The 15,212-nt window shown below is 35.0% G+C and overlaps 1 protein-coding gene across 4 annotated transcripts in view; it reads right to left on the bottom strand.

Moving 5' to 3' along the window:
• Positions 1-15,212, bottom strand: part of HGF (hepatocyte growth factor) — an 86,795-nt gene that overhangs the window by 16,576 nt on the left and 55,007 nt on the right. For 3 of the 4 annotated variants that reach the window (XM_068973363.1, XM_068973365.1, XM_068973364.1), the window contains 2 exons: positions 6,364-6,466; positions 877-1,010 (listed from right to left, as the gene is read on the bottom strand). In XM_068973363.1, the coding sequence (XP_068829464.1) occupies positions 877-1,010; positions 6,364-6,466 (237 nt within the window). Of the gene's footprint in view, positions 1-876; positions 1,011-2,236; positions 2,306-6,363; positions 6,467-15,212 lie in introns of those variants that run through there. The other variant, XM_068973366.1, reaches the window with a different exon arrangement.

Genomic DNA, 15,212 nt, shown 5'->3' with positions numbered 1-15,212 from the left:
GTGCCACAACTATTGTGCTTGTGCTCTAGAGCCTGTGTGTGTGTTAGTTGCTGAGTCGTGTCTGACTCTTTGTGACCCCATGGGGTGTAACCATGGAGTGTATCCAGGGGCCTCCGTCCATGGGATTTTCCAGATAAGAATACTGGAGTGGGTTGCCATTTCCTTCTCCAGGGGATCTTCCTGACCCAGGGATTGAACCAGGGTCTCCTGCATTGCAGGCAGAAAATCTTTACCATCTGGGCTAATAGGAAAACCCCAAAAGTGAAAGTCGCTCAGTCCTGTCCAACTCTTTGTGACCCAGGCCAGAATACTGGAGTGCCTTTTCCCTTCTGCAGCAGATCTTTCCCACCCAGGAATTGAACTGGGGCCTCCTGCATTGCAGGCAGATGCTTTACCAACTGAGCTATCAGGAAAGCCCCAGGAAGACTGGAAATGGTAGCCCATCCCTTCTCGAGTGGATCTTCCTGACCCAGGAATTGAACCGGGGTGTCTCCTGCATTGCAGGCCGAGTCTTTACCAACTGAGCTATGAGGGAAGCCCTCCTGAATCAATATATATTGCTAATATCAAGTTTATTGATGGTGGAGCAACTCAGTCTTTCTAGCGCAGTCAGAACCATGGCCATGTATTGCTTCTGGATTCCAAATAGGAATCTTTTGAGGGAGGAAAAATCTCTTTTAAAAGGTCAGCAAAATGTCTCTTTGTCTAGAGGAGAGATGAAATTGTGTGTATATGCATTGCTGTCTGGAGTGCATCCTTATTTGGGGATCAACTCTAGCCCTCTTGTATTACTTCCACCTCTGATTGAATTATCATTTTAGGGCATGCAGTATATTTAAAATAATTCATCTGAAAAAGATCACAAAATGTACTTACAACGAGAAATAGGGCAATAATCCCAAGGAATGAGAGGATTCCCTGTGTAACACCAGGGACCATGGGCATCGTCATCAGGATTCCGACAGTAATTCTTATTCAGCTTAGTAGCATCTGGTTCCCAGAAGATATGCCTGCATAAACAGCAAACTGGGAACATCACAAGAAGCACGCATCTTGTCCAAGAGAAACAAAACAAGAAGATACAACCCTAGCACATAATTTTCATTACAGGCACAACATAAACTACCTGCTGTGAATTTTTCTTTTTTATTTTTTGAGACTTTGTTGTTGTTCTTGCAGTTTGGAAGCATGTTCTTTAACTGAGGAATAAGGCTGAATAATTAGCATAGATAAAATGATTAAAAAATTATTACATTGTTTCTATTAAATAATTATACTGGGAAGGTAACAATGCACCATGCAAGAAAGAAACAGATGATAAAGATCTAAGTTATAAAATGTATAAAAATATAAGCTATTGCAAAAATATTTATTTTTTCATGTTTCAGAAACATGCAAACAAGCTTCACTAGCAACACTGCTATGACAACATACAGGAAGATACACTGAAAACACAGTGTGCTAATAAACTTATTAAATTTGAAAATTTCACTTGTCATTTAAGATATAGTTTTTGAAAGATAACTGAGTAATATTTCAGGCTATCCCATTTTACATCTTAACTAAATTTAGTACAAAAGAAAAGCAAAAAAATGCTGTATATTATTTTATTAGATCATGCCCACTCATATGTGTTCTGTGCTTAGTCTCTCAGTCATGCCAGACTCTTTGTGACTCCATAGACTGCAGCCCACCAGGCTCCTCTGTCCTTGGGGATTCTCCAGGCAAGAATACTGAAGTGGGTTGCCATTCCCTCCTCCAGGGGATCTTCCCAACCTAGGGATTCAACCCAGGTCTCCCGCATTGCAGATGGATTCTTTACCATTTGAGCCACCAGGGAAGCCTGCCCACTCATATCACATCAACATTAATTACCATCATGCTTGAATTTAATTAATGTGTCATTTTTAAAATTTGGGAAGAACTTCAACATAGAGACTTGGACTGTCTTTCCAAACTCAGGTTCACTTTTTGGACCAACAAGAAAGACCTGCATGTAACAGATTCTACTATGTAGACTTGCATACTTACTTAGGCCAACCTGATGAGACAGGCTCTAAGATTATGCAACTTTGTATTTGAGGAAATTGAAATCCACAGAGAACAATTAATTCGTCTAGGGTCACATATTTTTTCAGCTGTAGATCAGGTGTTTGAACATGTAGCATTTTCCAGAGTATTCGTTCAAAATCATCACATCGTGTTACCTCTTCACCCAGTCACAGATTTGTTCTTAAACCAAAATGGTACCATGCAACTTACTCATTCATCAATAGCCTACAAGTTCTTTCCAAATGACTTTTAACTATTCCCAAAGGCAAATCAAAACACAGTGAATTTAAAATTATAATCATTGTAGTTCCTGAATAAATATGTCATAAATTTCCAGTGATATGTTGGTAAATATTTAGCAACTGAACTTTGAACTGTGTATGGAAGGAGTCTTTATTTGCTGTCCTTGCAGATTTCTGTAGCATAACTACTTTCACCATAAAACTGTCAAGCATCTAAAGCTGGAATTACTGAAGGCAGAGTTGGTTACAGTTATTTCTTACAAGCATGTGAAATGCCGGGCTGAATGGAGCACAAGCTGGAATCAAGATTGCTGGGAGAAATATCAATCACCTCAGATATGCAGATGACACCACCATTATGGCAGAAAGTGAAGAGGAACTAAAGAGCCTCTTGATGAAAGTGAAAGAGGAGTAAAAAAGCTGGCTTAAAACTCACATGCAAAAAACTAAGATCATGGCAACCAGTCCCATCACTTCATGGCAAATAGAAGGGGAAACAATGGAAACAGTGACAGACTTCATTTTCTTGGGCTCCAAAATAACTGCAGATGGTGACTGCAGCCATGAAATTAAAAGATGCTTGCTTGCTCCTTGAGAGAAAAGCCATGACAAACCTAGATAGCATATTTAAAACAGAGACATCAGTTTTCTAACAAAGGTCCATCTAGTCAAAGCTATGGTTTTTCCAGTGGTCATGTATGGATATGAGATTTGGATGATAAAAAAGCTGAGCACCGAAGAATTGATGCTTTTGAACTGTGGTGTTGGATAAGACTCTTGAGAGTCCCTTGGACTGCAAGGAGATCAAACTAGACAATCCTAAAGGAAATCAGTCCTGAATATTCATTGGAACGACTGATGCTGAAGCTGAAACTCCAATACTTTAGCCACCTGATATGAAGAACTGACTCATTGGTAAAGACCCTGATGCTGGGAAAGACTGAAGGCAGGAGGAGAAGGGGACAACAGAGGATGAAAAGGTTGGATGGCATCACTGACTTGATGGACATGAGTCTGAGCATGCTTCGGGAGTTGGTGATAGACAGGGAAGCCTAGCATGCTGCAGTCCATGTGGTCGCAAAGAGTCGGACACAACTGAGTGAATAACAACAACAATGGACTTTTTTAAATATGGCATTGGCTTTGCTGTTTTCAGCCATTCCATACTAGAGAGTAAGATCCATGATGGCAGAATTCTACTTAATTTTGAATTCCTAAAACTGCAATTTCCAATAGAGTAACTACTAGCCAAATGTGGCAACAGACAAAGTAGTATGTGACCTCCAAACTGAAAGGTGCTGTAATTATAAATACACACCAAATTTTGAAGCTTGAATATAAAATGTAAAATATCTCATTAGTAATTTTATATTGAATACATATATGAAATGAAAAGCTTTAGAAATGCTGGATAATATAAACCTATTATTTAAAATCAGATTGATTACATCCTTTGCAGCCAAAGATGGAGAAGCTCTATACAGTCAGTAAAAACAAGACTGGGAGCTGACTGTGGCTCAGATCCTGAACTCAGTGCAAAATTCAGACTTGAATTGAAGAAAGTAGGGAAAATCACTAGGCCATTCGGATATGACAAGTCAAATTCCTTATGATTGATTATACAGTGGAAGTGACAAATAAAAAGATTAGATCTATGGGTAGAGGTTTGTAACAGGAGATGGTGACCAAATCCATCCCCAAGAAAAAGATGCAACAAAACAAAATGGTTGTCTGAGGAGACCTTAACAAATAGCTGAGAAAAGAAGAGAAATGGAAGGCAAGGGAGAAAAGGAAAGATGTACCCATCTGAATCCGGGGTTCCAAAGAATAGCAAGGAGAGACGAGAAACCCTTCTTAAGTGAACAATGCAAATAAATAGAGAAAAAACAATAGAATGGGAAAGACTAGAAATGTCTTTGAGAAAATTAAAGATACCAAGGGAATATTTCATGCAAAATGGACACAATAAAGGACAGAAATGGTATGGACCTAATAGAAGCAGAAGATATTAAGAAGAGGTGGCAAGAATACACAGAAGAACTGTACAAAAAAGGTCTTAGTCACCTGGATAACCACAATGGTATGATCACTCACCTAGAGCCAGAATGTGAAGTCAAGTGGATCACAGGAAGCATAAGTACAAACAAAGCTAGTGGAGGTGATGGAATTCTAGCTGAGCTATTTCAAATCCTAAAAGATGATGCTGTGAAAGTGCTTCACTCAACGTGCCAGCAAATTTGGAAAACTCAGCAGTGGCCACAAGTCTGGAAAGTTCAGTTTTCATTCCAATCTTTAAGAAGGTCAATGCCAAAGAATGTTGAAACTATCCCACAACTGCTCCCATTTCACATGATAGTAAGATAATGCTCAAAATCCTTCAAACTAGGCTGCTGTAATAAGTGAATCAAGAACTTCCAGATGTAGGAGCTGGGTTTAGAAAAGACAGAGGAACCAGAAATCAAATTGCCAACATATGTTGTATCATAGAAAAAGCAAGGGAGGTCCAGAAAAACATCTACTTCTGCATCATTGACTGCACTAAAACCTTTGACTGTGCAGATCACAACAAGCTGTGGAAAATTTTTAAAGACATGGAATACCAGACCACCTTACTTGCCTCCAGAGAAAACTTGTATGCAGGTCAGAAAGCAACAGTTAGAACCAGGCATGGAACAACAGACTGGTTCAAAATGGGAAAGGAGGACATCAAGGCAGTATATTGTCACCCTGCTTACTTAACTCACACCCAGAGTACCTCATGCAGAATGCCAGGCTGGATGAAGCACAAGCTGGGATCAGGATTGCCAGAAGAAATAACAATAACCTCAGGTATACAGATGATGCCACCTTAATGGCAGAAAATGAACAGGCGCTAAAGAGCCTCTTATTGAAGGTGAAAGAGGAGAGTGAAATCACTGGCTTAAAACTCAACATACAAAAAACTAAGATCATGGCATCTGGTCTCATCAGTTCATGTCAAATAGAGGGGGAAACAATGCAAACAGTGACAGGCTACTATAAAACTTAAAAGTGCAAGTGCGGCTTACATATTTGAATTGCATATTTATGTTAGAGAACACTGCTTTAGAACTATCACTGTTCGTGACAGTAAATCAATCAAAACTGTATAATCCACTAGTGAGTAAATTTTGAAACAGAATAAGAACTTTAAAGTGGAACCGGGAGCAAAATAACTCACCTTCTCTAGATCCTTCAATTCTTATACACACACATAGAACTGTCTTCGGTATATAATTATGATGGTCAAATGTGATAACAACTCATATAAAGCAACCATGTTGTAGATACTTTATTAAATGACACTACCTTTTTTCCTCTTAATCCTTTTGCATATATTCTGGGATATTCAATAAAAATCTCTTCTATGTGATAAATATGTCTCATATTTCTTTTATTATTTCAAACACACTAGTGATTTGCTGGGGAAAGATAAGTGGAAGGTAACTGCTTTTTTGTGAATATGTTCAATGTCAAAATCTCATTGTCTGAAATATATGGGTTTTCAATTCCAAATCTATTCCATCAATTATAGAAAAACAGTGTGTCAAAGTAAAGGTATACAAGGAAACATATCTCAATAGGTTTTTAGTAAAGTGGAATTTTAAGGTATCTAAGTTCATGAAGATGATAACATCAATTTTATAAACTACTATTAATAAATAATTATGAAAATATCATGTAATGTACTATATGAAACACTAGATTTGACATTTATTCATGTCTTATCAAGTTGTATAATTGTTTTCTCAATATGAACATATCCTGCTTAAAGGTGAAGCCAAAACATATGTCTACTTTTTGTTAATGTCCCCAAGGCACCTTTTATAGACCAGAACACACAGTAAATGCTCAATAAATATTTGCTGGTTTGAATTGTTCGCCACATAGGGAGAAAATGTTATATTGAGTTACATTGAATAATCAATCTAATGTTTCTATTAGGTTACTAAGATATATAAATGAATAGAAAGAAATACCAATGTATCTCCATACATCTATCTGCTGCTATCACCACATACTGTATATTTAAAGAAACAAATTTGCATACCGGTGCAAGTCTTCCATGTTCTTATCCCACATCGAACATGTTAGTCCAGATCGTGTTTTGGATAAACTGCCCATATAATTTTTGCCATTCCCACGATAACAATCTAAACATAAAATATATGAAAACTAATGAATACTAGGGAGTATAGAAAAAAATACATTTTTACAAACATATGAATTCATGAAAATCAACATAAAAATGAAAGCAACACACTGAAATATGTGCAAACCAAAGGGACTTAACTATCTCTAATAAAATATTTTTTTAGCCAGATTCCTTCTTCATTAAAATGAAAATTTGTACATCAAATTACAAATTTAAAAAAAAATCCAAAGAAAAATTAAATAAGTGCCTCTTAGGAACATCAAAGAGAGAAAAACTTGGTCCTGTTTATTTGCTCAGTCGTGACCAACTTTTTGCAACCCCATGAACTACAGCGTACTGGGGTTCCCTGTCCTTCACTATCTCCCAGAGTTTGCTCAAACTCATGTCCATTGAGTCAGTGATGCCATCCAACCATCTCATCCTCTGTTGCCCCATATTCCTCCTGCTCTTAATCTTTTCCAGCATCAGGGTCTTTTCCAATGAGTAGGTTCTTTGCATCATGTGGCCAAAGTGTTGGGAGTTTCAGCTTCTGTATCAGTCCATCCAATGAATATTCAGGGTTGATTTCCTTTAGAATTGACTGGTTTGATCTCCTTGCAGTCCAAGGGACTCTCAAGAGTCTTATCCAACACCACAGTTCAAAAGCATCAATTCTTGGCCACTTAGCCTTCTTTCTCACATCCATACATGACTGCTGGAATAACCACAGCTTTGACTAGAGGGACCTTTGTCAGCAAAGTGATGTCTCTGCTTCTTAATATGCTGTCTAGGTTTGTCATACCTTTTCTTCCAAGGAGCAAGCAAGCATCTTTTAATTTCATGGTTGCAGTCACCATCTGCAGTGATTTTGGAGCCCAAGAAAATAAAACCTGTCACTGTTTCCACTTTCTTTGCATCTATTTGCCATGAAGTGATGGGACCAGATGCTATGATCTTAGTTTTTTGCATGTGAGTTTGAAGCCAGCTTTTTCACTCTCTTCTTTCAACCACATCAAGAGGCTCTTTAGTTCCTCTTCCCTTTCTGCCATTAGAGTGGTATGATCTGTATATCTGAGGTTGTTGATATTTCTCCTGACAATCTTGATTCCAACTTATAAGTCATCCAGCCTAGCATTCCACATGTTATACTCTACACATAAGTCAAATAAGCAGGGTGACAACATATAGCCTTGATGTACTCCTTTCCCAATTTCAAACCAGTCCATTGTTCTATCTCCAGTTCTAACTGTTGCTTCTTGACCTGCTTACAGGTTTCTCTGGAGGCAGGAAAGGTGGTTTGGTATTCCCATCTCTTTAAGGATTTTCTGCGTTTGTTGTGATCCACATGGTCAAAGGCTCTAGTACAGTCAATGAAGCAGATTTTTTTTTGGAATTCTATTATTTTCTCTGAGATCCAACAGATATTTGCAATCTGATCTCTAGTTCCTCTGATTTTTCTACACCCAGCTTCTACATCTGGAATTTCTTGGTTCACATACTGTTGAAGTCTAGCTTAAAGGACTTTGAGCATTACCTTTCTAGCATGTGAAATGAGTGCGATTGTACAGAGTTCGAACATTCTTTTGCATTGCCTTTCTTTAATATATATTTTCCAATGGAAAAATTTTACTCCACAAAAGAGTCACAAGAGATAAAATGACTACTCATGTACCAGTCACATTTGTTGAATTGTGATTTTTGTCTTACATGAGGTTGACATTCTGGGTCATCCAAGCCAGCTGTCTCACAAACACTCTTTAATTTAACTCTGTCTGATTATCCTCATGAATGAAATCAAGTTAAATACAGAAATATTATATAAGGTGATATTTTGTTGCATTTATAGCATTATTTCATGTGACACATGATGTCAGTTTTTTCAGTTATTGGTGATGAGTTTGATAACCTGGTTATAAAAAGGAAAAACTTTGCTTCATATATAATAAAAACAAGCAAATAAAAAGGTTTGAGAACTTTGAGACTGTCAACATCCTATTCCCAAACAAATTTTTTAAAAATGGCTTAGGAATACTTTGATTAATACTGCATGAATCAGTTATTACTATGTTGGTTTTAAAATATTATCTTTCTTTCTTATGTTTCTTTCTTTCTTGGTGTTCTTCTCTAACACAGAGTTTTACTTTTTCCGCCAACTCCCTTCATTTAAGTATTACTAAATACTTCTAGTAGCAGTACTAGCAACGGTATTGGCAGAACTGCTAGTAGAAGTAGTAATGTAAAGAGGGACTCATGGATTCTCTTTTTATTCAACATGATATATAATCTATTCCTGTTGTTCATTTTAATGCTCAAGTTGTTACAAATTTAGCCAATGGAAGCCATGTTAAAATGATTCCTGTGCCTTATATCATGCCCCATGTGATTTTTTCACTTCTTTTCAACTGAGCAATTTGCATTCTGTTAAACATTGATAGGAGTGACCATATTCTTAACTTTACAATTAAGAAAAAGAAGTTAAGTTCTTTCTAATATATATGTAGCAATTTCTACATTTGAAAAAAAGCACTACATATTCTTAAATAATCTTGCATATTTTAAAAGTAACTAAAAGTCCTGATTTTTATGTGAATAAATATTATAAAAGACTATAAAATGTTACCTAGAAATGTACATCAACATTAAGATTATTTTCTTTTAAATTTGGTAAGCCAAAGAATATTATCATTGGTTTTAAATATGCTATGTGATTAGAATAAATAATAGGTGTTCTGTGCTTAGTGGTTCAGTCATGTCCGACTTTTTGTGACCCCATGGACTGTAGCCCACTAGGAGCCTCTGTCCATGTGGATTCTCCAGGCAAGAATACTGGAGTGGGTTGTCATGCCCTCCTCCAGGGGCCCTTTCCAACCCAGGGATCCAACCCAGGTCTCCCACATTGCAGGCAGATTATTTACTATCTGAGCCACCAGGGAAGCCCAAGAATACTGAAGTGGGTACCCATCTTTTCTCCAGGGGATCTTCCTGACCCAGGAATCGAACCAGAGTCTCCTGCATGGCAGGCAAAATCTTTACTAGCTGAGCTATCAGGGAAACCCTAAAATAATAGGTAGAAAGCTTAATAAAAATTTTAAATAAATTGTCCAGGAATTAACTTAGTAAAGTATATATTTATATTTACTAAAGTAAATATAATTTGTGAGTGAGTGAAGTCACTCAGTTGTGTCGACTCTTTGCGACCCCATGGACTGTAGCCTACCAGGCTCCTCCATCCTTGGGATTCTCCAGGCAAGAGTACTGGAGTGGGTTGCCATTTCCTTCTCCAGGGGATCTTCCTGACCCAGGGATCGAACCCGGGTCTCCCGCATTCCAGAAATATATTTTAGTAAAGTATATTAATTTAGTCAACTATATAAATTAATTTACTAAAGTATATATATATATATAAAATATACAGTAAGTATATTCAATAGTTGTGTTTTGGTATTCATGATTTAAACTTAAATATACAAATTCAAATGAGATAGGATTTGATACAAATAATATAGCAATCATTACAATACACAATAAAATTGTTTTCAGAAAGCATACTTTTGTAAAATCTAATTCTTGTATATATGCAGAATGTATCAGTTAAAATACTTTCCTCTGACAATTCTATTTTTTCCTTTATTATGAAATCTTAAACCTTTGGCTGTTAAATAGTAAATTATTTAAGTAAGCTCTCACTGAAGAAAACAATTGTGCAATGCAGTATATGGTACTGCTCTTTAATACATTTTTCATTTTACACCTATCTTTTCTGTATTAGAGAAAGAGGATGAGCTATAAGCTAGGTTTTTTTTTTTCTTAGTAAACTATATTCTAGAATAGCTTTTAATTTCCAAAAAAACGTGTAAGTTTGTACAAAGTTCTAATACACCATATAGTTTCCCCTACTATCTTATATTGGTATGATGGATTTAACACCACTATTCAACATTACTACTAACTGAAGACTATTTTGTTCCAATTTATTCATAGTTTTTACCTAGAGTACTTTTTGTGTTCTAGGATGATACCACATTACATTTAACTGTCTTGCTTTTTAGGCTTTTCTAGATGTAACAGTTTTTTCAGACTTTCTTTTTTGATGATCCTAACAGTTTTAATGAGAACTGGCATGTTATAAAATGTCCATCAGTTGGGTTTGTCTGATATTTTCTTCATGATTAGATCTAGGTTATAAGTATTTGAGAGGGAGACGTGAATTTTTGAGCACTTGCTAGCTTGCTGGCAAAAGATACTCCAGCCTTACTTTGTGCTTTTCTTGCCCTAGGCATGGATTCTTCAATTTCACCAGACAGTCATTGTTAATGATGAAAAGTAAGAGGACAAGAAACAGGTGTGCTCATTGCTATTTGGTACCATCTTTTTAGTCCCTTTCATTTGATAGAGCCAAGCTCTGTGTGTGTGTGTTCATGAATAACTGATCACTTCTAACTCCAGTCTAGTACAAGAATTTTTCCTCTTCTCTATTTTAATGGTGTATTTCCTTTCTCCCATAGTAAGAACACTGACTGTAGGTACATGTATGTGTTTTTTCTCTTTCTCAGTTCTCTAGTGCACACAAAATAATGTCAAATCTGCTACATCCTAACAACAAATTTATACTTTAAAGTTCAAAACACATTTATAGTTATCTACTTTTAAATGTATTTCAATGAGGCTATATTTTTAAAAAAATGTGTTTAAAAATAATTTTGAAATTTATTTTCCAAATTCTGTAGTAATGGTATCTCTTTGATACACAGATAGGCATACTTCTGTGCTTTCCCCCACATCTTTCTTGAGATTACTTTCTGAACATTTAAAACACTATTAAAACATTAGTATTGGTATATGAGAGTATGTATTCAGACTGTTCTCATTTTCCCTCTTGCTTCTGTGTCATATTTGTACTCACTACTACCCACCATTAGAGTAACCAATTTCATTAGTTTCTTGTTTATGGTGCTTATGTTTCTTTGTTTTTACTTTCCTGGCCAAAGATACATACCAAACATACATACATATATACATATGTAATATGAATATATAAATTATATGTATGTGTTCTATACATGTAATATTATATCCCATTTTTTATTACTAGGAGTAAATACCTTTTATTAATAGAATGCCAAATATATATTTTAGTGCCTTTTTTCATTACTAATATACTTGAAAATCACTTCATATTAATTCAAAAAAACTTTATCATTCTTTTTGCAAATCCACAGTGTTCCATTGTGTGATTTTGCCAGGGTAGATTTGTGTTGTTTTGCTAACATTAAAAATGCTGAACTCAAAAACTCGTGCATATGAGTTTCCATATTATTGGAGCTATATATTCAGATAGTGTATTGTTAGGTGAAAAGATGGATGCATATGTAATTTAATTATTGTAATATTTCATTCCATAAGGATTTTACCATTTTTCATTCCCAAGAACAAAGTGTGAGAGTTCATATTCCCATACAGTTTTGCCAAAAGATAGTGTTGACTAGATTTTGAATTTTTGTGAATTTATATGTGAAAAATAGAAGTCCCATATTATGAAAAATCTCTACTTATATTTTAATTTTTTCTTGTTACATGTGACTTTAAGCATACTTTTCATGTTCTCTAAAGAAGTCTTTATGTTCATATGTTTTGTCCATTATTTAATTTTTTGGTCCTATATTTTTCAGTCATAGCTTTTATATATTAAAAATATTTCTCTTTATCTGTGATATACATTTTAAAACTTGTTTCCAAATTTGTCATTTGTCTTTTGAAATTAAATATATAGGTTTGATTATGTTTTTGTCATGACACCTTTTGTAGCTTATTTTTTTTCTTTTATTGCCTTTAGAATTTGAGTGTTAATTAGAAACCATATTGCTACATCTAAGAAATAAAGGTATTTTTCCAAGTTCACTCCTAGTATCTATATGGTTTCCATTTTTATGCTCATATCTGTTATCCATTTGAGGTTTATTTTCAGGTATGGTGCAAAGCATAGATTAATTTTATTATTTTTCCAAATAGAACTTTATTGATCCACTATTATTTTTTAATTTTTACCCAGTGACATATTGTGCCACATTTTAAATATAATCTCAGTAAGGAGTCTATTTTTAGATCCTGTGTTCTGTTCTAATTGTCAGTTTATTCTTGTGGTAGAACTACATTTTTAAAATTATAAACTTTTTAAAAATGTTTTAGTATCTGATAAAATTTTTACCTCTAATCACTTCTTTTTCACATTTTCCTTATTATAGTTATATGTTTATTCTTCTAGGAAAGATTTAGAATGCATTTGTTTGATATAAAAAATGGTAATCTATTTATTAATATCACATTAAATTTACAAATTAGCTTAGGTGAAACTGATGTATTTGTGATGTTGAGATCTTATATCAAGAGCAAGTGATTTTTTCTGCATGTTAAAATATAATTTGGGACTTTCAGTAGTAATCTGAAATTTAATTACATAGATTTGCACATCTTTCCTAAGTTTACTCCTAAGTTTTCATCCGTTTTGTTTCCTATTACAGATGTAGTTTTCTCTTTAATTATATCTTCAAACCCATATGTGAATGCTATTAATATTTGTATATCAATCACATATCATGCTACCTTAGTGATTTATTTTTTACTATTTGAATTCAGATTTCCAAGAATATTACAATTATATAATTTGTACAAAGATCTTTTGCCTTTTTACTCAATCAGTAAATATGCCGTCTTATCTAATTGTATAAAATGTCAACATAGCAATGTCAAAGAAAATATAATGTTAAAATATTTATAATATTAAATAGTAAGGGAGATACTGTCCTTCCCTGGAGTCTCAGTAGTAAAGAATCCACCTGCCAATGCAGGAGATATGGGTCCCATCCCCGGTTTGAGAATATATCCTGGAAAGAGAAATAGCAACTAATTCCAGTATTCTTGCCTGGGAAATCCAATGAACAGAGAAGCCTGGCAAGCGATAGTCCATGGGATCGCAAAGAGGTGAACATGGCTGAGGATGCTATATATATAGAGATAGAGATATAAATCTAGATACAGGTATATATACAGATCTATCTATCTATACATAGATAGATAAATATATAGATGCAGATATGTGGGTGTATAAGTTAGTGTGTATACCGAATATTCTTGAGTATTTTTATGAAGAATGCATGAATTTTGTCACATAATTACAGAATCTGTTGAGCTTTGTTATATGGTTGCTTTTCTTACAACTAAGGTGAATTATATTAATGGGTTTCTAAAACTGAACCATTTTTGTACTCAGACTATATTCAATCATTATGTATTGTTTTCTTAATTTCTTTATTAAATTGTTCATTCAAATTTAAGATTTTACATTAATATTTACAAATGATATGAATGTATAGTTTTCTTCTCTGATACTTTTATCATATTTAAGATTCAATATTATAATTTCATCCAGAAATAATTTGAAATTTTTATTACATTTGTTAAGCTATAGGACAATTAATGTAACATTATGATCACTTGATTTGTGAATTCATCAAGGCATGATGTGGTGTTGGTGGAAACATTTATTATAAATTTCCATGTTTCTTCTATAGGAATGAGTCTAAATTTTCTTTCTCTAACATGAACAGTATGAAAAGGCAAAATGATAGGATACCAAAAGAGGAACTCCCCAAGTCATTAGGTGCCCAATATGCTACTGGAGATCAGTGAAGAAATAACTCCAGAAAGAATGAAGGGATGGAGCCAAAGCAAAAACAATACCCAGTTGTGGATGTAACTGGTGATAGAAGCAAGATCCGATGCTGTAAAGAGCAATATTGCATAGGAACCTGGAATATCATGTCCATGAATCAAGGCAAATTGGAAGTGGTCAAACAAGAGATGGCAAGGGTGAACGTTGACATTCTAGGAATCAGTAAACTAAAATGGACTGGAATGGGTGAATTTAACTCAGATGATCATTATACCTACTACTGCGGGCAGGAATCCCTCAGAAGAAATGGAGTAGCCATCATGGTCAACAAAAGAGTCCGAAATGCAGCACTTGGATGCAGTCTAAAAAACGACAGAATGATCTCTGTTCGTTTCCAAGGCAAACCATTCAATATCACAGTTATCCAAGTCTATGCCCCAAGCAGTAACGCTGAAGAAGCTGAAGTTGAATGGTTTTATGAAGACCTACAAGACCTTTTAGAACTAACACCCAAAAAAGATGTCCTTTTCATTATAGGGGACTGGAATGCAAAAGTAGGAAGTCAAGAAACACCTGGAGTAACAGGCAAATTTGACCTTGGAATGCAGAATGAAGCAGGGCAAAGACTAATAGAGTTTTGCCAAGAAAATGCACTGGTCATAGCAAACACCCTCTTCCAACAACACACGAGAAGACTCTACACATGGACATCACCAGATGGTCAACACCAAAATCAGATTGATTATATTCTTTGCAGCCAAAGATGGAGAAGCTCTATACAGTCAACAAAAACAAGACCAGGAGCTGACTGTGGCTCAGATCATGAACTCCTTATTACCAAATTCGGACTCAAATTGAAGAAAGTAGGGAAAACCGCTAGACCACTCAGGTATGACCTAAATCAAATCCCTTATGATTATACAGTGGAAGTAAGAAATAGATTTAAGGGCCTAGATCTGATAGATAGAGTGCCTGATGAACTATGGAATGAGGTTCATGACATTGTACAGGAGACAGGTATCAAGACCATCCCCATGGAAAAGAAATGCAAAAAAGCAAAATAGCTATCTGGGGAGGCCTTACAAATAGCTGTGAA

Source organism: Capricornis sumatraensis, chromosome 5 (assembly GCF_032405125.1).
Source record: "Capricornis sumatraensis isolate serow.1 chromosome 5, serow.2, whole genome shotgun sequence".
Taxonomy (NCBI): domain Eukaryota; kingdom Metazoa; phylum Chordata; class Mammalia; order Artiodactyla; family Bovidae; genus Capricornis; species Capricornis sumatraensis.
Note: the sequence above shows the minus strand (reverse complement) of the source record. Positions and strands in the feature narration are given on the sequence as shown.